At 40.6% G+C, this 24,282-nt stretch overlaps 1 protein-coding gene across 1 annotated transcript; it reads left to right on the forward strand.

Moving 5' to 3' along the window:
- On the forward strand, positions 1-8,579 carry LOC139419617 (SLC35A4 upstream open reading frame protein-like). Its single transcript, XM_071169597.1, has 3 exons — positions 1-41; positions 1,537-1,620; positions 4,053-8,579. The coding sequence occupies exons 1-3, from the start codon at positions 27-29 to the stop codon at positions 4,248-4,250; spliced, it is 297 nt and encodes a 98-aa protein (XP_071025698.1). The 5' UTR covers positions 1-26; the 3' UTR covers positions 4,251-8,579.
- The last annotated feature ends 15,703 nt before the right edge of the window (positions 8,580-24,282 follow it).

Here is a 24,282-nt window from a genome sequence, read left to right on the forward strand (position 1 = left end):
CAGTACCACCAGCATTGATTCAAGACATGGCGGACGACAAGGTTAGTGCCTTAAACTTTAGCCTATGGAGAGTTAAACATCTTGTGCTTGTATTCGCGGTTGTAGCAGTTGCTTATTAGCTAGTTTTAGGTATATTCGGTGTAGCTAAGGTTACGTGTGACCGTTATTTAGCTTGCTAGCTGTATGTTTTTCCTAAGAAACTGTCAAAACTAGCCCAGCTATGCGAGCTAGCTAACGTTTACTAAACATTACATTCATGTAGCAACCTGACCTGCTGGGCCATTGGTCTAACTATATAGCCAGCAATTGTACTGGATATGATCGTGAGAATGTAGACTGGAAACACGATGCTCATATGGCATATAGTTTTAACCGGTAGAATACACGGATAGGACGAACAGACCGGTGTTTCACCAGATGTATAAATCAGAAGCATCCGGTTGGAATTGCGACTACCCACCAAATATGTTGAGGAGACGAGGGACTATGGAGCGAGATGGAATTGAACCGACATTCCGCTCATTTTCTCATCGAAGAAGAGCCCGATCTCAATATAGTTTTCTACTCGCAAAACTATAAATTGTTACGAACAGAATGCTCACATTTGGGCTTATGAATGGGCTTATGAAACGTGACCGTTTGCCAAAGTTTCAATAAAATGTGCGTTGTTTACAAAGATTGGAGGGGCTAATTGAGTTACGGCGCACTTCACAGAGAATGCGTTCTCTAACTGTTATATGCAAATGAGGTTTATGCCAATATAATCTCTCTAGCTCGTGTTTGGCTCTGCCCACCTCCTTGCTTGTTCGGCCTACTATGCCTCATTTGCTCCCATTGGAAACGACACAGATGAAATATCTTGGTTTTTACATATCTTTGTCTGAGCGGTCAAAGCTGTGCACACTAGTCCAGAGTAATCAATAGTCGATCAAGATGTTAAATTCATTCATGCATTAGTATCGGCGAATAATGGATTTCATATACAATACAATGGGACTCGGTAAGAGGAAGAATTTTGATGGAATATTGGATTGTTTTGGGACACACATGTTGGACTAAAGAATCACTTGAGTGTAGATCTACCTTAGATATCAAATAATATTTGTCACTTGCGCCAAATACAACAGGTATTAATACACTATTGACCTTACAGTGAGATGCTTACTTACAAGCCCTTAACCAACAATGCCATTTTTTTAAATAGCAAAAAAAAAAAATAAAAAAAAAAAGAATAAGAAATAGAAGTAAAAAACAATTAAAGAGCAACAATAGCGAGGCTATATTCAGGGGGTACCGGTACAGAGTCAATGTGCGGGGCACCAGTTAGTCGAGGTAATATGTACATGTAGGTAGAGGTATTAAAGTGACTATGTAACTTATAGATCAAGCAGAAAGTAGCAGCAGCTAGGCACTCAGGCACAGGAGGTTGGTGGCACCTTAATTGGGGAGGACGGACACGTGTTTTCTGTGTCAATAACTTGCCTTGCTTGCAGTCCTAAATTGACTTTTGACTTGTACTACTACCCTTTGAGACAGCTAAAGGATCTGGCAGAGCTCAAGGACCAGCTAGAGGACGTTCAGCGCCACGTGGAGAAGGAAGTACAGGCTGGGATCCCACAGGTGAGCCGTCAGATGTCCGACACACAAACCAGGGTTTCCAAAAATGTGGCGCCATACATTTGACCGGCAGCACTTTAATTTACTGAACGTTTATGAAATTTACCGGACCCATATGCATTGTATGCTTAACCTGATTATGGCGTCCACACGCATTGCTCAGAATGACTGAAATCACATTTAGATGATGGTAGGCCTAATTCATTTTAACAGAACATGCAACTCGAGGATGCAATGTTGTGTGCCCTTCTTACTGAATTCCGATGCGAATTTGAAGATGTTTGAAGAACTGTCCACATTTACTTTTCCTCAGCCAACAAGAGGAGTAATCTACTATCCCCTTTAGTACAAAAGTTTACCTATTCTATTGGTCAACTAAGCTTGTCGTTCTGTGCCAGAGAAATAGCCAAATGGACTCTGGGACCATTGTGGGACGATGGATCCCAAATTAATACAACCATTAGGCCTAGGCTACATCCAAAAAACATTAAAAAGCAAGGAAACTCATGCAACAGATCAGAACGTTTAGCTTAAGATTTTGAACAACTAGGATTTCTTTACATTATAAGCGCAGCAATGCGCACAAGGCAGTAGGCTACGCGTGAATGTTTATTCCATAATGAAATGAGTGGGAAAACACCATTGGCAAAAGCGCACAGCACATGTGAGCGATTTCATACCGAGATGAAAATATCTGTTTGAAATGTAGAAAGAGGGGAGATCTAAAGATGCAAAAACTAGCATGGGTTGCTAATATGACTAGGACTGTGCCTTTGGCTACTGGACATTTGAAAACCAATTGAACATGAGAGAATAGGCTACTGATTTAATTGGCATAGTCTTTATAAAATAATTTCCTACTGCACGTTTGGTTGGATTTTATGTAGTAAAACGTTCAGGTATCAAAAAATGAAGTAGTGCTATATGTTTTCAAAATGCATATTGCCTCCAGCTTATTGCAATGTGTTGTGTGATGTCCTGAAGCCTGCCTAGTTGCCTATGCACTTGAATGGCAATTGGGAAGCATATATTAGCTATTTTTTAATTGTGGCCATCAAAACTGTTTTTTTTAACAAGCTATTACATTCAGAATTGTTGCCCAATTATTAGGCTTATAAAAGCACGTTTCACTCCAGCATTAACAAACAAGTTGTTTGATGAGCTGTAGCAATCCGTTTTAGCGCTACATCGACAGGTATTTCAACCAATGAATAGGCTAAAATGCATTTTCGCAATGGAATTCTTTTTTTTCTCCTGGACAATTGTCTTTTTGTTTATTTTTTTTTTTGGGGGGGGGGGGCCCTGACACACACACAGGACTCAGTATGGTGTCCACCCATGATATGAGTAGGTGAAAACGTGCTTTTGTGATGAAATTTCACTTTCTTATGTTATAAAATATTTTTGGACCAAAACAAATATGATTGTTCATGTTCTGAATTCATGATCGTTCAGTGGGGTCTTTCTGTAAGATATCATTAACATTATATCCCAAAAGTCGGATTTCGTAACCTAATACATACGATAATAAGCACCGAGCTCTGTTGACATAACTTAATTAACTAGCGGTGCAGGTTTCTCGTAACAACTTTTGAGGATTTTACATTTTGTGGCCTTTGTCTTCAAAGTTGTTTCCACGGGTTGCCAAAAAAGCAAAATTAGCATGGCAAGAGCTGAATTAAAAGTAAAACGCTTTGAAAATAAAAAGTTTGATAGATCCTCAGTTCTCCGTTGACATTTCACAAAGAAACGTTTTTTTTTTGTTGGTGAGAAATGTTCGGAAAAGAACAGGAATTTCAAATTAATATTTAAAGTGTATACTAAAATGTGAAAATACTACATGTCATGTCTCAAAATCGATTATCCACCTTACCTCTATGTTGTTTTATGTCCTGGGGATTTGAGAAGAAAGATGATGAGTTCAACGAAAAAGCGAGCCTGCCAGGTAGCCAGTAGCCTAAACTCTTGCACAGAATCCAGCCTAGTTGATGCGATGCAATTTTCCAGATTTCTTTGACCCATTTTTTTCTCTGGCATCCATTGAATTAGACACCCTAATTCCGGCCATCCTACAAAAGTACAAGGGTAAACAATCCAATAGCTTTTGAATGTATTACGATGGGTGACATGAAGTTTGAACCATTGGTTTTTTAAGAGGATTATCTACACAATTAACTTATTAGTTTACCAATTGGTCAAAGATACGTTTTTGATTGGGCACCCTAGCCTCGGGCTGTTTTCACACAAACATGACCTCATACAGGCCCTCTCTTTTCTGTAGTTATTAAGCTATATATCAAGTCTGTTTGTGTGCATGGATGCATCGTGCACAGGTTTTCCATACATCTGGTCAAACTGTCAGATGAGAGCAACTACACACCTGTGTGTTGTGTTTGTTTCTAACATGAGGATTATTGTGTATTTATTTGTTCCAGGGTGGCAGTGTGCTGGCCTCTCCTTTCCTCAAGGGCTTCTTGGCAGGGTATGTTGTGTCTAGGCTGCGATCCTCTGCGGTTTTGGGCGTGGTCCTTGGGACTTGCACAGGCATCTTTGCAGCTCAAAACTTTGGCGTGCCCAACATCGAGGAAACTCTGAAAGACTATTTCAACACTCTTAAAGGACCCAGCAAGTAGCTGCCCTGGTTTTGGGGGGGAAATATGGGGGGGGGGGGGGGGGGGGATATGGATCTCTGAACCCCTGCCCCCTCAAAAAGATCCATTGGACTACCCCACCTCCAAGCCCTCTATTTTAGATTGCAGAATGTTCTGAACTGAGAAAAAATTATATGATCTGTGTTTGTTAGGAGACATTTTGGGGAAAACGATATATTCCTTGAATTACGCATTAAGTGTCTTTATAATCATCTCTTGCAATGTGTGCAATAGTCCTGCAGGGACTTTAGTGTATGTTTTTATATTACTGGAAAAATAAGATTGTTCCTATTTTATGCAATAGAGATTTTACTTATTGAAGTAGGTGCTTTATAGTGGGAGATCTTATTTGCCTCAGGTCAGTTTTCTATTTCGTCTTGCTCGCAGATCAACCATATAACCTTGTTATACCCAAATGATATGTATAACCTGTAGTATCCAGATTTGAAACATGACTAAGATAATATTATGTTCATATATACAAATATGTCTTCAGGTAGATAGATACCAGGTTCTCAACCTATTTTGGGACTTTTAGGTCACTGTAAGTCTACAGTATTCACACCCCTTGACTTTTTCCACATGTTGTTGTGTTACAGCCTGAATTTAAAATGGATTACATTTGGATTGTTTTGTCACTGGTCTACACACTACCCCCATAATGTCAAAGTTAAATTACATTTTTTAGAAATGTGTACAAATTCATTAAAAATTAAACGCTGAAATGTCTTCAGTCAATAAGTATTCAACCCCTTTGTTATTGAACGCCTAAATACGTTCAGGAGTAAAATAATAATAAGTTGTATGGACTCAATCCGTGTGCAATACGTTTTTAACATGATTGTTGAATGACTACCTCATCTCTGTAGCCCACACATACAATTATCTGTAAGGTCCCTCAGTCGAGCAGTGATTTCCAAACACAGATTCAACCACAAAGACCAGGAACGTTTTCCAATGCCTCGCAAAGAAGGGCACCTATTGGCAGATGTGTAAAAAAAATAATAAGCAGACACTGAATATCCCTTTGAGCATAGTGAAGTTATTAATTACACTATGGATGGTGTATCAATACACCCAGACACTACACAGATACAGGTATCCTTCCTAACTCAGTTGCCGGAGAGGAAGGAAACCGCTCAGGGATTTCACCATAAGGCTAATGGTGACTTTAAAACAGTTACAGAGTTAATGGCTGTGATGGGAGAACACTGGGGATGTGTGAAACTTACTCCTCAGCTTTAAGTGTCTCGCTTGCGTCACCTCATTAGCTAGCTTTTGGCTAAGACACTTGAGGAGGGCGGTCACGTGTATTTGTGAGGTACTGGTACTCGCTAAGCAAGCACCGTGACATCCTTTACAAAGGCACTAAAGTAATACTGCATAAAATGTGGCAAAGCAATTCACTTTTTTGTCCTGAATACAGTGTTATGTTTGGGGCAAATCCATCACTTTACTGAGTACCGCTCTCCATATTTTCAAGCATAGTGATGGTTGCATCATGTTACGGGCAATGTTCCCTGTTTTTTGGCACTGAGCAAATGTCAGGTCTGCTGAGCGCAAATTGAACGTTGTGAAAATTCTGTGCAGGCAATGTTTGGTGTTCAATATTCAATACTACATTCCATGAGATTTTTGGAGAAAAAAAACATGTTGTGGTGATTGATGCAAGAAGACATTTTACAAAATAAAATGCATTATTATTCCCATACCATTATTACAGAGAATCAGAGAAATTATGCTTCCCTCTGCCTTTTGGCTACTTAGCTTATTCAAGTCTTGTTTATGCCTCACCATGTAGAGTACGGGCTGATGCATTCCAGCTACAACAAAATCTCTTGCATAGTTTGTTTTGTTTCGCTATGTAGCATTGAAAGTGGATAATATTGTGTTGATTCGATCACAATTGCCACAGTAAAGGGAAACGTTGATAGTGTTAACAGGGAAAACTCTAGAACAGTGGTCACCAACCTTTTCTGAGTCAAGATCACTTTCTGAGTCAAAATGCAAGCCGAGATCTACCATTCATATTTTTTTTAACATGACTTAAAAACCGTAAGCCTATGCAACGTTAACTAATTAAAAACAGTACTGTAGCAATGAGGTTTGTGCAGTAAACTATAGGCCCAATACATTATCACCGCATATTGGCTTTGCTTGAATTGCCCTGTCAATGCATTGTTGTTCAGGACATTTTTTTCAATTATATTTCAAAATTTGCGGTAGAATATATGATCACACCAGTAATAGAGCCGTTGTTTTATTACTTGTGAGGCACAGCTGCGTGAGCATACATTTAAAGACTGAACTAGATAAGACTGAACTAGATCAATTCGATAATCAATATTGTGTTGCACCTTTAACCAAAAGCCTAACAAATGAACAACTCTTACAAATAAAGTACAAAGACCAAACTTTTAATTGTCTTTTTTTAAGACATCCTCTATATCACATTTTAGGCCGAGCTGCCTGCACACCTGACCCCCACCAGTCTAGTCAATAACTCAACTCTCTCCCGGACAACTTCCTTCCTATCTTTTTACATGTCAAGGGAAAGGTTTGAAAAACATACGTTTAATATAAACACACATACACCTACACATTAACACACAGAAATAGTACATCCTCCATATAATTCATATCATGGGCCTAATAAAGCTCTTTTTACACACAATATAGCTGGGTCACCCCGTCCTGCCTCTAGGGGTTCACGGCCCTGCAGCACCCCAACCCAACACACCCCACTCAGCTTTAGGATCTTAGTAAAACATTCATTATTGGTTTTAGGTGTGTTAGGCCAAGGCCAGAGAGACAACCAACAGTGCTGCAGACCCCCAGGGCCAGGAATGAGCAGCCTAGCAGCTAGTGATTGCCTACATAGGTGTCTACCCTGATGTGGGCATGTTTTCAATACAAGACTCTTTTTGTCGCACAGTATTCCATATAAGGCATCCAGACGTTATGAAAGTTGCACATTATACCCTTAATCTTGTAATAAATCAAATCTAGTGATACATCATTTGACATTTCAGCCATCCATTATGGGAGGATAACCAACCTTCCAATTAATGACAATACATTTCTTAGCCGCTACAAATGCTAGATTACACATTTTCTACTGATAACAGTCTCATTATCAACATTTTCAAGCAAACAAAAACAGGCAGAATCTGTAGACATGCTGAGATTACAGAACATACTCTTTGCCAGAATTCAGCCAGAATTCACAAGACCACAAGGTAGCCTAGTGGTTAGAGCGTTGGGCCAGTAACCGTAAAGGTTGCTAGATTGAATCCCCAAGCTGACAAGGTAAAAATATGTTGTTCTGCCTCTGAACAAGGCAGTTAAACCACTGTTCCTAGGCTGTCATTGTAAATAAGAATTTGTTCTTAACCGACTTTACTAGTTAAATAACAAAAAATATAAATAACATATGCAGATATGTCCCCTTTTGTGTTTTACACCTCCAGCAGAATAGCAGAATAGCAGCAGGAGAGGGACGGAAGCTAAACTGTGACACATGATATTCAGTTTAACTGGTATATAGTTAGTTCTATGGATGGTCTTAAACTGCAGTAATTTATGTCTGAGATTACATGAACATGACTGGGCATTCTAACATGCATTCTAACATACCTGTATCCATTCATCATCATCAATAGCGTCTCCCAGGTCTTCCTTCCTTTTTGTTTGACATGTTTTGTGTCATCGGGAAAAGCCACCATCAACCCTTGATACAATTTGAAAGTCAACTTCGAGGTTTGTCAGACTGCCTTAAAATAGTTTCAATCTTTGAAACTTCTTGCTTGTCCAGTGTTTACTGCACAGAGAGAATAAAGTGTTGTATTTGCAAATGTTTCCTGGCTGCCTGACCCTGATAAGACCCCTGTCACCATCTGATCCTGCTCAGATGAGGCATGACAAAGCATTACCTTGCTGTACATTTATACATTATATTATCCAAGATCAATCATTGAAGTTACCATTATTCACAGATCCTAGACTGTAGCTACCCATCAACCCAAGATGGAACTTTGTATCCATTCACTGATTGTTATAATATACTGCAAAATTCACCTAAACTCCTTAGTCTGGTCTTCCCTGGCTGTCTGACCCTGCTGGGCACTATCTGATCCTGCTAAGACATGGTGAGCATAGTATTGTGTACGACTATGCACCATGACAGTGAAGCCTGTAGAGCTGTTGATCTCATGTCAGTTTGAAAAGTAGGGAATTAGCTAGGAAAACTGAAGATCAGCAATGTTACATTGCTATACTGACTAATAAAAACTCACATTGCACTGAAAAAAACATCAGAATCGGTGTTAAATAGTTTGGCAGCTGATTTCATTGTTTGTTTCGGGTCTAGTGTGATTGAGGAAAAATTAATAGCTAAAGATAGTGAGCTAGCCAGCTAACATTTTCCAACTTTTAGCTAGCTCTAGCTAATGGTACATCGTCAAATTTACTTCTGTTGAAACAGGACAAAACAAAGGCTACAAAACATTCCCATACACACAAGAGGTGTTAGATACTGCCACCTGACAGATAGCTAGAGGCTAGCTAGACCTGATCTGGCTGTGGTAGCTACTAGCTAGCTAACTAAACTAGCTACTAGTGGTTAATTCACTTCAGTGGAGAGGGGATGAAACATTAGCTTACGTAACATGTCAGTTACACTACTAGCTCAGCACTGGGAATAAACACATTTTTTTCTATCAAACAGCAGTTACCTTGCTAGCTAGATCTGTCAACTAAAGAGTATCCAGTTTCTGCTCTGCTTGCTTTTACAACTCTGAGAAAAAGTGCAACACACAGAGACAGCGGCTGCCTCTGTTCATCTCTCCCGTGCTGGTCCTATACACCAGCCTTTTAAAAGCTTTGCTTTCACCCAGCCAGCCTGTCTGCACGATCTATGGTGTCCGTATGGTCCTAAATCCAGCCGTATAAAACCATAAAACAGCCTACCCAACTGTTCTGAGGTGTCTGCATGGTCCTAAAGCACAACAGTGTCGCATTGGGGGGACAAAAAGGCCATTTTAGAATATGGGGGAGGTCCTGTCCCCAGTGAACTGGTGCTGAGTAAGAACTTAAACCTGAACTCACTCATAAAAACAGCAGCTCGAGGACATCCCGAGTTGTGCAGTGGTCTAAGGAACGGCATTGCAGTGCTAGCTGTGCCACAAGAGATTTTGGATTCGAATCCAGGCTCTGTCGCAGCCAGCCACGACCGGGAGACCCATGGGGCGGCGCACAATTGGCCCATCGTCATTCGGGTTAGGGGAGGGTTTGGCCGGCAGGGAAGTCCTTGTCCCATTGCGCACTAGCGACTCCTGTGGCGGGCCAGGCGCAGTGTACGCTGACACGGTCGCCAGGTGTACAGTGTTTCCTCCGACACATTGGTGCGGCTGACTTCCGGGTTAAGTGGGCATTGTGTCAAGAAGTAGTGCGGCTTGGCTGGGTTGTGTTTCGGAGGATTCACGGCCTTCGCCTCTCCCGAGTCCGTACGGGAGTTGCAGCGACGAGACTGTAACTACCAATTGGATACCACGAAATTTGGGAGAAAAAAAGTGGTACATTTTTTTTTAATGCCGCTCTTTGCTATATTTGTTGACTGTCTCTCACAGTATCAACTTTCAACAGTTACAGTGCATTCTAAAGCATTCAGACCTCTTGCCTTTTCCACATTTTGTTACGTTACAGCCTTATTCTAAAATTGATTAAATGTTTTTCCCCCTCATTAGTCTACACACAATACCTCATAATGACAAAGCAAAAACAGGCTTTTATACATTTTAGCAAATGTATAAAAAAAAAAAAATGAAATATGACATTTACATAAGTATTCAGACCCTTTGTTGAATCACCTTTGGCAGCGATTACAGCATTGAGTCTTCTTTGGTATGACGCTACAAGCTTGGCACACATGTATTTGGAGAGTTTCTCCCATTCTCCTTTGCAGATCCTCTCAAGCTCTGTCAGGTTGGCTAGGGAGCGTCGCTGCACTGTTATTTTCAGGTCTCTCCAGAGATGTTCGATCAGGTTTAAGGTCAGGCTCTGGCTGGGCTACTCAAGGACATTCAGAGACTTATCCTGAAGCCACTCCTGTGTTCTCTTGGCTGTGTGCTTTGGGTCGTTGTCCTGTTGGAAGGTGAACCTTTACCACAGTCTTAGGTCCTGAGCGCTTTGGAGCAGGTTTTCATCAAAGATCTCTCTGTACTTTGCTCCATTCATCTTTCCCTTGATCCTGACAATTCTCCCTGCCGCTGAAAAACATCCCCACAGCATGATACTGCCACCACCATGCTTCACCATAGTGATGGTGCCAGGCTTACCCCAGATGTGACGCTTGGCGTTCAATCTTACTAAGACCAGAGAATCTTGTTTCTCATGGTCTGAGAGTCCTTTAGATGCTTTTTGGCAAACTCCAAGTGGGCTGTCATCTGCCTTTTACTGAGGAGTAGCTTCCGTCTGGCCACTCTACCATAAAAGCCTGATTCGTGGAATGCTGCCGAGATGGTTGTCCTTCTGGAAGGTTCTCCCATCTCCACAGAGGAACTCTGAAGCTCTTCCAAAGTGACCATCGGGTTCATGGTCACCTCCCTGACCAAAGCCCTTTTTTTTTAAAAATTTCACCTTTATTTAACCAGGTAGGCAAGTTGAGAACAAGTTCTCATTTAAAATTGCGACCTGGCCAAGGTTAAGCAAAACAGTTCGACACGTACAACAACACAGTTACACATGGAGTAAAACAAACATACAATCAATAATACAGTAGAAAAATAAGTCTATATACGATGTGAGCAAATGAGGTGAGATAAGGGAGGTAAAGGCAAAAAAAAAGGCCATGGTGGCGAAGTAAATACAATATAGCAAGTAAAACACTGGAATGGTAGATTTGCAGTGGAAGAATGTGCAAAGTAGAGATAGAAATAATGGGGTGCAAAAGAGCTAAATAAATAGATAAATAAATACAGTAGGGGGAGAGGTAGTTGTTTGGGCTAAATTATAGGTGGGCTATGTACAGGTGCAGTAATCTGTGAGCTGCTCTGACAGCTGGTGCTTAAAGCTAGTGAGGGAGATAAGTGTTTCCAGTTTCAGAGATTTTTGTAGTTCGTTCCAGTCATTGGCAGCAGAGAACTGGAAGGAGAGGCGATCAAAGGAAGAATTGGTTTTGGGGGTGACCAGAGAGATATACCTGCTGGAGCGCGTGCTACAGGTGGGTGCTGATATGGTGACCAGCGAGCTGAGATAAGGGGGGACTTTACCTAGCAGGGTGTTGTAGATGACCTGGAGCCAGTGGGTTTGGCGACGAGTATGAAGTGAGGGCCAGCCAACGAGAGCGTACAGGTCGCAGTGGTGGGTAGTATATGGGGCTTTGGTGACAAAACGGATGGCACTGTGATAGACTGCATCCAATTTATTGAGTAGGGTATTGGAGGTAGGGTATTGGAGGCCACTGTGTTTTTGGGGACCTTCTATGCTGCAGAATTTTTTTGGTACCCTTCCCCAGATCTGTTCCTCAACACAATCCTGTCTCGGAGCTCTACGGTACAATTCCTTCGACCTCATGGCTTGGTTTTTGCTCTGATGCACTGTCAACTGTGGGATGTTGTATAGACAGGTGTGTGCCTTTCCAAATCATGTAATGTCCAATCAATTGAATTTATTGGTGGGCTCCAATCAAGTTGTATAAAACAGGAAACAGGATGCACCTGAGCTCAACTTCGAGTCTCATAGCAAAGCGTCTGAATACTTATGTAAATAAGGTATTTCAGGTTTTTATTTGTTATTAATTTACAAACATTTCAAAAATCCTGTTTTCTCTTTGTCAATTATGGGGTATTGTGTGTATATTGATGAGGAAATAAAATAATTTCATCCATTTTAGAATAAGGCTGTAACGTAACAAAAAATGGAAGAAGTCAAGGGGTCTGAATACTTTCTGGATGCACTGTATACTGCATTGTATACGCAAACTTACTGTAAAAAAAGGTGTTATTTTGGACGCAGTATTTGCAGCATACTCAGTACTACTGCACTCTGACTGCAATCTTTTTTTAATAAGGCATGCTGCTTCGGCCACCCAGAGTGGCTCGCTTTGCCTCCCGAGTGGCACAGCGGTCTAAGGCATTGCATCTCAGTGCTAGAGGCGTAACTACAGACAAGGTTTGATCCCGGGCTGTATCACAACCGGCCGTGATCGGGAGTCCCATAGGGCGGTGCACAATTGGCCCAGCATCGTCCAGGTTAGGGGACGGTTTAGGCCGTCATTGTAAAAAATTATTTGTTTTTAACTAACTTGCCTAGTTAAATTAAGGTAAAAAATAATAATAAAAGCATATGGCAGTAGTTCGGTTGTGTATCAATAATTTAACATAGCAAGTTTGTATGAAGGTTAGGTTATTAAATGGGTAAACAGTTTAATCCATTCTCCATTTAATGAATTTATTCACAGGTAAATAGTAATATGCTCTTACCACTTTGGTGACAAACAAACTTTGCTGCCCTGTTACTTATTGTCCCCATGGCGGGGAGATGCTATTCAAGTAATTAAATACATTTTGAAAATGTAAAAAAATATATATATTATTAGCTAACTAGCTACAGTGCAGTCTAAATCAAACGAGCTGCTACCATACAGTACCAGTCAAAAGTTTGGGTTTTTCTTTATTTGTACTATTTTTTACATCAAAACAATGAAATATGGAATCATGTAGTAACCAAAAGTGTTAAACAAATATTAGATTTTCCAAAGTAGCTACCCATTGCCTTGATGACAGCTTTTCAACCAGCTTCACCTGAAATGCTTTTTCAACAGTCTTGAAGGAATTCCCACATATGCTGAGCACTTGTTGGCTTCTTTTCCTTCACTCTGCTGTCCAGGGGTCATCTGATGCAGCACTCAATCACTCTCCTTCATGGTCAAATAGACCTTACACAGTTGAAGTGTATTATTGTAATGCATACAGCATCATCCAAAGACTGGAGTTTTATACTCCTGGTATTGGATATGACTATAAAAGAATGTCACAGATATTCATACCTGAACCGCATCTTTATTTGCCAAGGTAGAGTACATGATCAGTGAATATATTCAGGCTACAATGTGGGGGAACTCATGCTTGGTGATAACTACATGTGTATATGACTTGAATCTTTGGCACAATACGGGTATGTTATATTCTACTCAATCCATTGATGCCATTCAGACTGTCTTGACGTCAATACAACCGGCTGTGATAGCTGAGGTTTATAGCTAGCTAACATTGACATTATAATATTGACATGTAACAGTAATTTTCTGCAATTTATTGGGGATGAATGATTAACTGGTGGAAGCAATTAAAACCACTGTTCTGAACTAATATTTATACCAAACTTTTTAGGGTCCATACACAGATCGGATATATAGCTATCACATCCATAGGTATACAGGTATTTTTTATCCTCCACTACACAATCAAATAGTTAGCTAGCTACTTTACTTCAGCTGCATTGCATGGCAAATGTCAGCAATGCAAGCTTACAAAATTGTACATTCAATTAGCAGTAAATTATTTACATCCACTGTTTCACAAGACAACAGCCTGGTTTGGTGGTTTTCTCAGGAGTCGTCAAAACATTAAACACGAATTTCAATTTCACACTCATGTCACAACTAACATAAAGCTAGCTAGCTATCTGGCTATTGTTAGCTAGTCAGCTAGCTTGCTAAATAGCGATTTTTGTCAATTAACTTTATGATCGTTTGTCTCTACATTAACTAACATATTCCTCTCCACTGTACATTTAAAAAAATAATTCGTTATGATGTTATAATTACTTACATTTGCTTCTATCCTAGTATTTTTGTCAGCGATCTTTGCTGAAGAAAGTCTCCAGCGTTGGGTCGCATAGCTTCAAATTCATCACAGTAACCATTCCATATGATTGGTCATCACCCAGCGGTTTCCTTTAATTTAAAATGAATGGTTAGTAGTGTTTCACCGTAGCATATCGTCAGTAGTGTACACGGGCCGTGTTCAAAATGGCAACAGTTCGCCTACCTGGCGCGCAGGGCAGCTGAATCAGGTACACCTTCCGCCAATAGCACAAAATGAATTTAAAAAAGAATTGAGACATAAGGCTTTATTATTATTTTTTTTTACAGAAATGTTTGGTGATCGACTAAAAATGCCTTCAATTGACCGGTTGGTGACCACTGCTCTAGAAAGTTCAAGTGAAGTTCAATCTCATGCTTCTCTCTGTGGGCTGATATTTCTTTTGTGCCCCATATTTCTTCTGCGCTGCAGTCTCGGGGCTACTGCAGGCATCTTAAAGGAAACATTGGTTATGGGTATGCTTTTAATAATTAATTACTGAGGAGTTTTTCAGGATAAAAAATGTACAGAATGGAGCTAAGCACAGGCAAAATCCTAGAGGAAAACCTGGTTCAGTCTGCTTTCCACCAGACACTGGGAGATTAATTCACCATTCAGCAGGACAATAAACTAAAACAGATGGACAAATATACACTGGAGTTGCTTACCAAGAAGACAGTGAATGTGGCCGAGTTACATTTTTTTTTTACATAAATATACTTGAAAATCTATGGCAAGACTGAAAATGGTTGTCTAGCCATGATCAACAACCAATTTGACAGAGCTTGAAGAATTTTGAAAATAATAACAGGCAAATGTTGCACAATCCAGGTTTGGAAAGCTCTTAGAGACTTACCGAGAAAGACTCACATCTGTAATCGATGCCAAAGGTGCTTCTACAAAGTATTGACTCAGGGGTGTGAATTCTTATGTAAATTAGATATTTCTGTATTACATTTCCAAACATTTATAAAAACACGTTTTCCTTTTGTCAGTATGGGGTATTGTGTGTAGATGGGTGAGAGAGAAAAAACATATTTAATCAATTTTGAATTCAGGCTGTAACACAACAAAATGTGGAATAAGTCAAGGGGTTTGAATACTTTCTGAAGGCACCAATTGACCTGCTCCAAGTAGACCCGTTTTTCTGTGTCTGGTTGATAGTTTTGAATGAGAAGTGTTCACTGAGTACATCACAAGGCAGTCTATATAATGGTACACAGGGACCTCTACAGGGGAACTATTGGACCTGCAGTTTGCATGCATGTCTTGCAGGAAGTACTGGCAGGGGTTCATTAGTCGTATGTACAGGATACACAGGGTATACACTGTACAGCGAAATGCTTACTTGTAGGTTCCTTCTCAACAATGCAACAACAATAAGAATGATTAAAAGATAAGAATTTGAACAAAGTAAATGGCAGTAACAGAATAAATATTTTAGCATAAGTATAATACACGAAGGCAGAATTTATAGTCCAGTAATTTACTCGTGTATTGGGGAAGAGTGGGACACGTGTATAAATTAAGCAGTATAATCAGTAGACTATAATAAACATTTTAGCATAACTTTAATAAAGGAAGAACATTTAGAGTAAAATATTTACAAATGATTCAGATTGGGGGGCAAGTGTTTAAATTGTGCACTATTATCAATAGGAGTCTGGTAGCAGCAGCAGTTGTGATGTGTGTGGTAAGGTGCGGATAGACAGTGCAGGTGGTCAGTGCATTTCAAGTGTTCAGCAGTCTGATGGCTTGTAGATAGAGCCTGTTGGTGTCAGACCTCATGCTCCAATACTGTCTGCCCAACGGTAAGGGAGTGAACCGCTCATGGCTGGGGTCCTTGATGATGCTGCGGGACTACCTCAGAAACTGTTTCAAGTAGATGTCCTGGACCGGTGGGAACACGGCCCCAAGTGATATACTGGACCGTCTTCACCACACGCTGGAGGGGCTTGCGGTCTTGAACGGAGCAATTCCCGTACCAAGCCATGATGCATGTGGTCAGGACATTCTCAATGGTATTTACTAAAGTAAATCCATCTACCTACTGATATAACACTGGACATCTGGATTGTACATTACAAATCCATTAGTGTCCAGTACAGCCTTTCAGCCAGGAATTAGTATATGGGCAAAGTTTAACTGCTTTACCACAATACTTGTTTTTTTAGGCCCATTTTTGAGAAATGCACTATTAGATAAATGATGTTGTCCTTAGACAGTGGGTCTCCTAACAGCCATTGTCACGAGGGGTGTATTCACTTAAGAACCAACAAACTAAACAAAGTCAACAGAACAAAATGGAGAGGGACATACCTGAATTTGAATAGAAACTTGTTTTTGTTGCAAAGTGTTTCCGTTGCAAAAGGTTTTCCGTCTGTTTGCATGGTCTTTCTTGGTCTGAATGAATACCCCCAGACTGACAGGTGTTTGAGAGCTCAGTGGAAAGAGATGCTCCCAAGATTATTCATGTTCTCAGCACTAAGATGCAGTATATCTGTCAATACTTTAAAGAACTGTCAGGAACAGTGAAAGACGAAATTCTCAATATCAGAGCATTTATAATTGGTTTCCCTTTTTCTGCATAGATGATGCATGTTACAGTATATCAGTGTTGTATGTTGAACTGTTTTCTTCTTGTGGAAACAAAATGTAATGGCACATTTTATTTTGCTTTGATTGGGAGGTTGCTTTTGTACACTTGAAATGGTATGAAACTTGAATTTTATGGCATCTCAGTTTTTAACGATTAGCAGTGAGCAGCAGTCAGTACACCTGACCATATTATATTGAATATCGTAGGTTAATTTAAAAAATACTTACCACCCATAGAGAAAATACAAGAAAATATAACTTTTTAGTTTCCAATGTAATGTCCACAGAATCAGGGCGTTCGGAGAGGAAGTGCTTACATGTAGCTAGACTACATGACCAAAAGTATGTGGACACCTGCTCATCAAATATCTCATTCCAAAATCATGGGCATTAATATGGAGTTGGTCTCCCCTTTGCTGCTATAACAGCTTCCACTCTTCTGGGAAGGCTTTCCACTAGATGTTGGAACATTGCTGTGGGGACTTGCTTCCATTCCGACACAAGATCATTAGTGAGGTCGGGCACTGATGTTGCGCAATTAGGCCTGGCTCGCAGTAGGGGTTCCAATTCATCCCAACGGTATTCGATGGGGTTGAGGTCAGGGCTCAGTGCAAGCCAGTCAAGGTCTTCCACACCGATCTCGACAAACCATTTCTGTATGGACCTCACTTTGTCATTTGGCATTGTCATGATGAAACAGGAAAGGGCCTTCCCCAAACGGTTGCCACAAAGTTGGAAGCACAGAATCGTCTAGAATGTATCCTGTATGCTGTATGGTTAAGATTTCCCTTCACTGGAACTAAGGGGCCTAGCCCAAACCATGAAAAACAGCCCCAAACCATTATTCCTCCTCCACCAAATTTTACAGTTGGCACTATGCATTCGGGCAGGTAGCATTCTCCTGGCATCCGCCAAACCCAGATTAGTCCGTCGGACTGCGAGATTGTGAAACGTGATTCATCACTCCAGAGAATGCATTTCCACTGTTCCAGAGTCCAATGGAGGCGAGCTTCACACCACTCCAGCCAACACTTGGCATGGCGCATGGTGATCTTAGGCTTGTGTGCGGCTGCTTGGCCATGGAAACCCATTTCATGAAGCTCTCGGCAAACAGTTCTTGTGCTGACGTTACTTCCAGAGGCAGTTTGGATCTCAGTAGTGAGTATTGATAGAAATCTGAACAAACCACCAGAACTTTGAAAAGTGTATTTAATGATGCTTTCTTGTGGATATATTGTCTCCAACCTGTAAAAGAACCAACCGGACAACCGGTAAATTAAGCTAAAATATCAGGTCTTGAGAGGAGACCAAATTTAATTCGGTCTCCAGGTTAGATAATAATGGTTTAAACATGTAATTTCCGTAGCTGGAGACTGACCCCCTCAGCAGACTCATCGATCAGCACAGGCATGATGCTCATGGGCACATCTGTAGACAGAGGAAAGATAACCTTTTTTTTGTTCACTTATTTCCTGTTCAACAAGAAAAAAAACTAGATTTTAATCCATTGATAGACCATACTAAAGCAAGCGTTCTTTCGGCTGGTATAAGTAAATTCCACAACAACAATAGTGACATCAGGGTTTTCGGGAATTGATCTAGATTCTAAATCACATGAAAACAAAATCTATCAGCCTCTATATAGACAAAATGTATCCAATCACAGATTAAAACTAATACTGCACAACAATTATTTATATCTAGATAGCCTTTTAGCCAGTATAGTAGTGATGATAGCTGTTTAGTATTATTCCCTTCTTACCCTGCTGTAGTTTCCACATTAATTGCAGTATGTGGCTAAGACATCATGTGGCAGTCTCTCTGTTACAACCTTTCTAATGGGTTTTCAATCTGAAATGGCTCCCCCAAAACAGACAGTTTATAGTCTGTTTGAAGAGAAGTGAAATTGAGACTGTGGTCAGGTCCAAGAGCTGATAGCTGTAGAGGGCTGATAGCTGTCACCGGCTTGCCTTGAAAAACAATTTGCCCTACAGCCAATTCTGTCAAATCAAAATAAACTGCAAAAAATAATCCGATTAAGACTGGCTGATATGCAAAGAAATTTCAAGGAGAGGCGGTAGAAACATGGTCAGATTAATCCTGCCATTGAGAAAATCTTATACAAATCGAGACATTATCTCTTTCAAGGACAGTCTTGTAAAAAGAAGCATTCATCATTCACAAACATTGGCACATTCTAAGATCCAATGACAGTATCAGTAATGTGTTTTCGGGAACCTCCCTTGGTCGTATTATCGCGGGGCAGAAAGAGCAGAGATCAATAGGTAAACTCTGATTTACCACCCAGAAGTACAACATCTATTTGCGCCTCTACCGGATGGAAATTACAAGTGTAATGGCTGTGCTCAATGCAATGGCACTTACAAATGTAGAGCCTTCAAACACCCCTTGAACAGGGAAACAGATCCAAATCAAAGGTGTTATCAGGTGCTCCACTAAGGCAGTGTTTTATCTTATCACTTGTTTGTGGTAAAAATGATGTGGGTAAAACCAAACGCGAATTAAGAGCAAGAATCTCGGAGCATCGTCGTACCATTAGATTAAAAAACTTTACGTACACAGTTGCTGCCCACTTTTTGTAAGCAAACCATTATTTATTCCCTTCACTATATCGGCATCGAACACGTCACCCTCCCTAGGAGTGGGGGTGACCTTGACAATTTATTGTTAAAACGAGAGGCTGCATGGATCTTTAGTTTAAAGACCCTTGTTCCCAACATAGACTTTGATCTGAAACCATTCTTGTGATTGTTATTTTGCTATTCATTGTAGATGTTTGTAGGCCTATGTAGCCAAAATGTATCTACAGTTGAAGTCAGAAGTTTACATACATCTTAGCCCCAAAAAATGTAACTCCCTTTTCCCAAATCCTGACATTTAATTACTGACATTTAATTCCGTCTTAGGTCAGTTAGGATCACCACTTCATTTTAAGAATGTGAAATGTCAGAATAATAGTACAGAGAACGTTTTATTTCAGCTTTTATTTATTTCATCACATCCCCAGTTGGTCAGAAGTGTACATACACTCAATTAGTATTTGGTAGCATTGCCAACTTATCCCACAATAAGTTGGGTAAATTTTGACCCATTCCTCCTGACAGAGCTGGTGTAACTGAGTCAGGTTTGCTCGCACACGCTTTTTCAAATCTGCCCACAAATTTTCTATAGGATTGAGGCCAGGGCTTTGGGATGGCCACTCTAATACCTTGACTTTGTTGTCCTTAAGCCATTTTACAACAACTTTGGAAGTATGATTGGGGTCATTGTCCATTTGGAAGACCCATTTGCGACCAAGCTTCCTGACTGATGTCTTGAGATGTTGCTTCAATATATCTACATAATTTCCCTCCTCATGATGCCATCTAGTTTGTGAAGTGCACCAGTCCCTCCTGCAGCAAAGCACCCCCACAACATGATGCTGCCACCCCCTTGCTTCATGGTTGGGATGGTGTTCTTCGACTTGCAAGCAAACCCCTTTTTCCTCGAAACATAATGATGGTCATTATGACCAAACAGTTCTATTTTTGTTTCATCAGACCAGAGGACATTTCTCTGAAAAGTACAATCTTTGTCCCCATGTGCAGTTGCAAACCGTAGTCTGGCTTTTTTTATGGTGGTTTTGGAGCAGTGGCTTCTTCCTTGCTGAGTGGCCTTTCAGGTTATGTCGATATAGAACTTGTTTAACTGTGGATATAGATACTTTTGTACCTGTTTCCTCCAGCATCTTCACAAGGTCCTTTGCTGTTGTTCTGGGATTGATTTGCACCTTTCGCACCAAAGTACACGTCTCCTTCCTGAGCGGTATGACGACTGCGTGGTCCCATGGTATTTTTCTTGCATACTATTGTTTGTACAGTTGAACGTGGTACCGTCAGGCATTTGGAAATTGCTCCCAAGGATGAACAAGACTTGAGGAGGTCTACAATTTATTTTCTGAGGTCTTGGCTGATTTCTTTTGATTTTCCCATGATGTCAAGCAAAGAGGCACTGAGTTTGAAGGTAGGCCTTGAAATACACCCACAGGTACACCTCCAATTGACTCAAATTATGTCAATTAGCCTATCAGAAGCTTCTAAAGCCATGACATAATCTTCTGGAATTTTCCAAGCTGTTTAAAGGCACAGTCAATTTAGTGTATGTGAACTTCTGACCCACTGGAATTGTGATACAGTGAATTATAAGATAAATAATCTGTCTTTAAAAAATTGTTGAAAAAATGATTTGTGTCATGCACAAAGTAGATGTCCTAACCGACTTGCCAAAACTATAGTTTGTGAACAAGAAATTTGTGGAGTGGTTGAAAAACGAGTTTTAATGACTCCAACACAAGTAAACTTCCGACTTCAACTGTATGATCATATGTTATCCATTCATGCTTTTTAAATATATTTGATTTATATCTGTATATCAACCAATATATTCAAGCCACCCCCGGCCATAATTACAGACGCCGGTGTCCTTCCAAACTATATAAATGAGTGACCCGCAGTGTGTCATTATACCCCGATGAAGACAGCTTGTCTGTCAAAGTTGGTTATTAAATTATTGCATCTGAGCTCCTAGTGTGGCTCTCCTTTTCTTTTTCAAGTGTTAAAAGGTGTGCATTTCTTTCACCCCCAGACAAAATGTATCCAGCTTACCCACGCTTTAGCCAGTTTCTTTGGCTGTCACCTTGATAAATTGGCTACACTATCTAGCTATCTCTCTGGCACCATTCGACACCTTGTTAGAGATTGCATGTCTCACAGCGTCTGTGTCCTGAGAAGGTGTCTGCTGGATCTAGACCCTACTGAAATAATTGCCAAAAGATCTGAATTCGGCTGCCTGTGTAAACGAAGCCTTTAGTGTTCGATGGACATCCAGGTTATCCCAGACTGATTGTAGTACAATCTAAAATATTTCTCTCTACAAAATGTTAACTACTTTCCAGCTACAAACCCGATCAAAATTCAACACATAGGAATATGGTATGGCAGCAGCCTATAATATTGCATTATACAGTGCATTTGGAAAGTATTCAGACCCCTTCCCTTTTCCCACATTTTGTTACATTACAGTCTTATTCTAAAATGGATTACATTTAAAAAAAATATTTGAGATGTTTCTACAACTTGACTTTAGTCCACCTGTCAATTGATTGGACATGATTTGGAAAGGCACACGTGATACAAATAAAAAAGTCCCTTATGGACGAAACCGATATGACGGCTTGGTAGACAAAGGAAAGGGGTGTGGACAGCTCAAGAGCGGGAAACTCAGAGCTAATACTTTGAAAATGAGTAACCTCTCATTCGAAAAGAAATTGCAATTTACATATTTACAAGTGTCTTTGTTGTCCCTCTGCGATCGCCAGTCCGTCTGCTGGATAGACAGTCGACAGAAATCCTCTGGTTTTTCCACCAGAGATCAAAGTTTGTCATAGCTGTAGATTGGTACTCTGAAGTATCCATTATAACATTCAGAAATGTTCTTAGGACAGATGTGTTTACCAGACTAAAGTATTTAAACAGCTGCAAGCTGAATAATTGGTCTTTAGTTTGTCGATTTCTTCACCATTTCAGTGTGGGGATGATCTCCACATTTTCTGGTCTTGTCCTTTTGTAGAGTTGTAGTTTGAACCACTTCACACACCAGCTTCACCCAGCATGTTTTGGTCTCTAGAGTGATAGCCATCCCAACGTGGGAACCTCGTCCTGGCATTAACTCTAGTTTGTAGATTTCTTAACCATTCATGACGTCCGGCTTACTGTGGGTCTCTTTGGCATAAAATGTACATTTTGTCACGAGTGGTTTTATACACTTCTGGGAGAAGACCTGGTTAAGGCTTCATATGGAATACAATTTTCTTATTTAAAAGGTTAACATCACATATTTTCACAAATAGTTTCATATTTAATCATATATGTTTCACAACATTTAGATGTAAACCCCATAACTGATAAGTGTACACAACCAAAGACACAGTAATGTGTGTTTCCTGTCATGAGATCACCAAATGAAACAAAATCGACATGACTGTCCCTTAACTGTCCACGGGCCATTTCAACTGCTTGGAATACATAAATACTGTTCAATTATTCAACCTTTTAATGTATAAGTGTCTCTCTGTTCCACAGTGACATTCCAATCTTGACCACTACAGCGCATAGAGACACCGTATTTTACGACCGCCATAAAGTGGCCCCCTCCACCTCTCCCTCTGCGGGAGAGAGAGAGGGCGCTGTAGAGTGGACCCACTGCAACCTAATCCTTGGAATCTTCACAGGAGAGTTATGATAGCAGAGTGGCCAGATGGAAGCCACTCCTCAGTAAAAGGCACATGACAGCCTGCTTGGAGTTTGCCAAAAGGCACTTAAAGGACTCTCAGACCATGAGAAACAAGATTCACTGATCTTATTAAGATTGAACTCTTTAGCCTGAATGCCAAGCATCACGTCTGGAGGAAACCTGGCACTATCCCTATGATGAAGCATGCTGGTTGCAGCATCATGCTGTGAGGATGTTTTTCAGTGGCAGGGACTGGGAGACTAGTCAGGTTGGAGGGAAAGAGGAGCAGAGCAAAGTAGAGTGATCCTTGATGAAAACCTGCTCCAGAGCACTTAGGACCTAAGACTGGAGCAAAGGTTCACCTTCCAACAGGACAATGACCGTAAGTACAAAGCCAAGACAACGCAGGAGTGGCTTCGGGACAATGTCCTTGAGTGGCCCAGCCAGAGCCCGGATCAAACATTTCTGGAAAGACCTGAAAATAGCTGTGCAGCGACACTCCTGACAGAGCTTGAGTGGATCTGCAGAGAAGAATGGGAGAAACTCACCAAACAGGTGTGGCAAGCTTGTAGCGTCATACCCAAGACTCAAATTCATTTAAAGATTCTATTGTTTTTTAAGTCAATCCACAATTGTGCACCCCAATACGTCAGACCCATGCTTAAGATATGTACCCAGTAGGTCCCTCAGGTCTTCTGGCACTGTCATTTTAACCATCCCAAAGCCTAGGACCAAGAGGCATGGAAAGGCAGCCTTTAGTTACTATGCCCCCAGCCTCTGGTATAGCCTGCCAGAGAACCCGATATGGCCGGAAAAAAAAAAAAACTTTCGCTTTGCATTTCCTTTTAGTCTTTCGGTTATTTTTATCCTTGCGTTTGGGTAGTAAATATTTACATTTTTATTTTCTCTTCCTTTGAAGCACAGTGTTGCATTCCATGTCTGAAATGTGCTGTATAAAGCATGATTTGACATTGGCAGGTTATGGTAGAGAAATTAACAATCAATAATGTGGCAACAGCTCTGGTTGAAACTCCTGCAGTCAGCATGCCAATTGCACTCGTCCTCAACTTCAGACATCTGTGGCATTGTGTTGTGACACAAAACAATTTAGAGTGAATAGCCTTATGTCCCCAGCACAAGGTGTACCTGTGTTATGATCATGTGGTTTAATTAATCAGCCTCTTGATATGCCACACCTGTCAGGTGGATGGATTATCTTGGCAAAATATAAATGCTCACTTACAGGGATGTAAACAAATGAG

The sequence above is a fragment of the Oncorhynchus clarkii genome, chromosome 10 (genome assembly GCF_045791955.1).
Source record: "Oncorhynchus clarkii lewisi isolate Uvic-CL-2024 chromosome 10, UVic_Ocla_1.0, whole genome shotgun sequence".
Lineage (NCBI taxonomy): Eukaryota > Metazoa > Chordata > Actinopteri > Salmoniformes > Salmonidae > Oncorhynchus > Oncorhynchus clarkii.

Bases quoted from the DNA above. Each gene is read 5' to 3' on its own strand.
- LOC139419617 (XM_071169597.1), top strand. The intron at 1,621-4,052 runs GTGAGCCGTCAG...TATTTGTTCCAG, and splicing joins TACAGGCTGGGATCCCACAG to GGTGGCAGTGTGCTGGCCTC.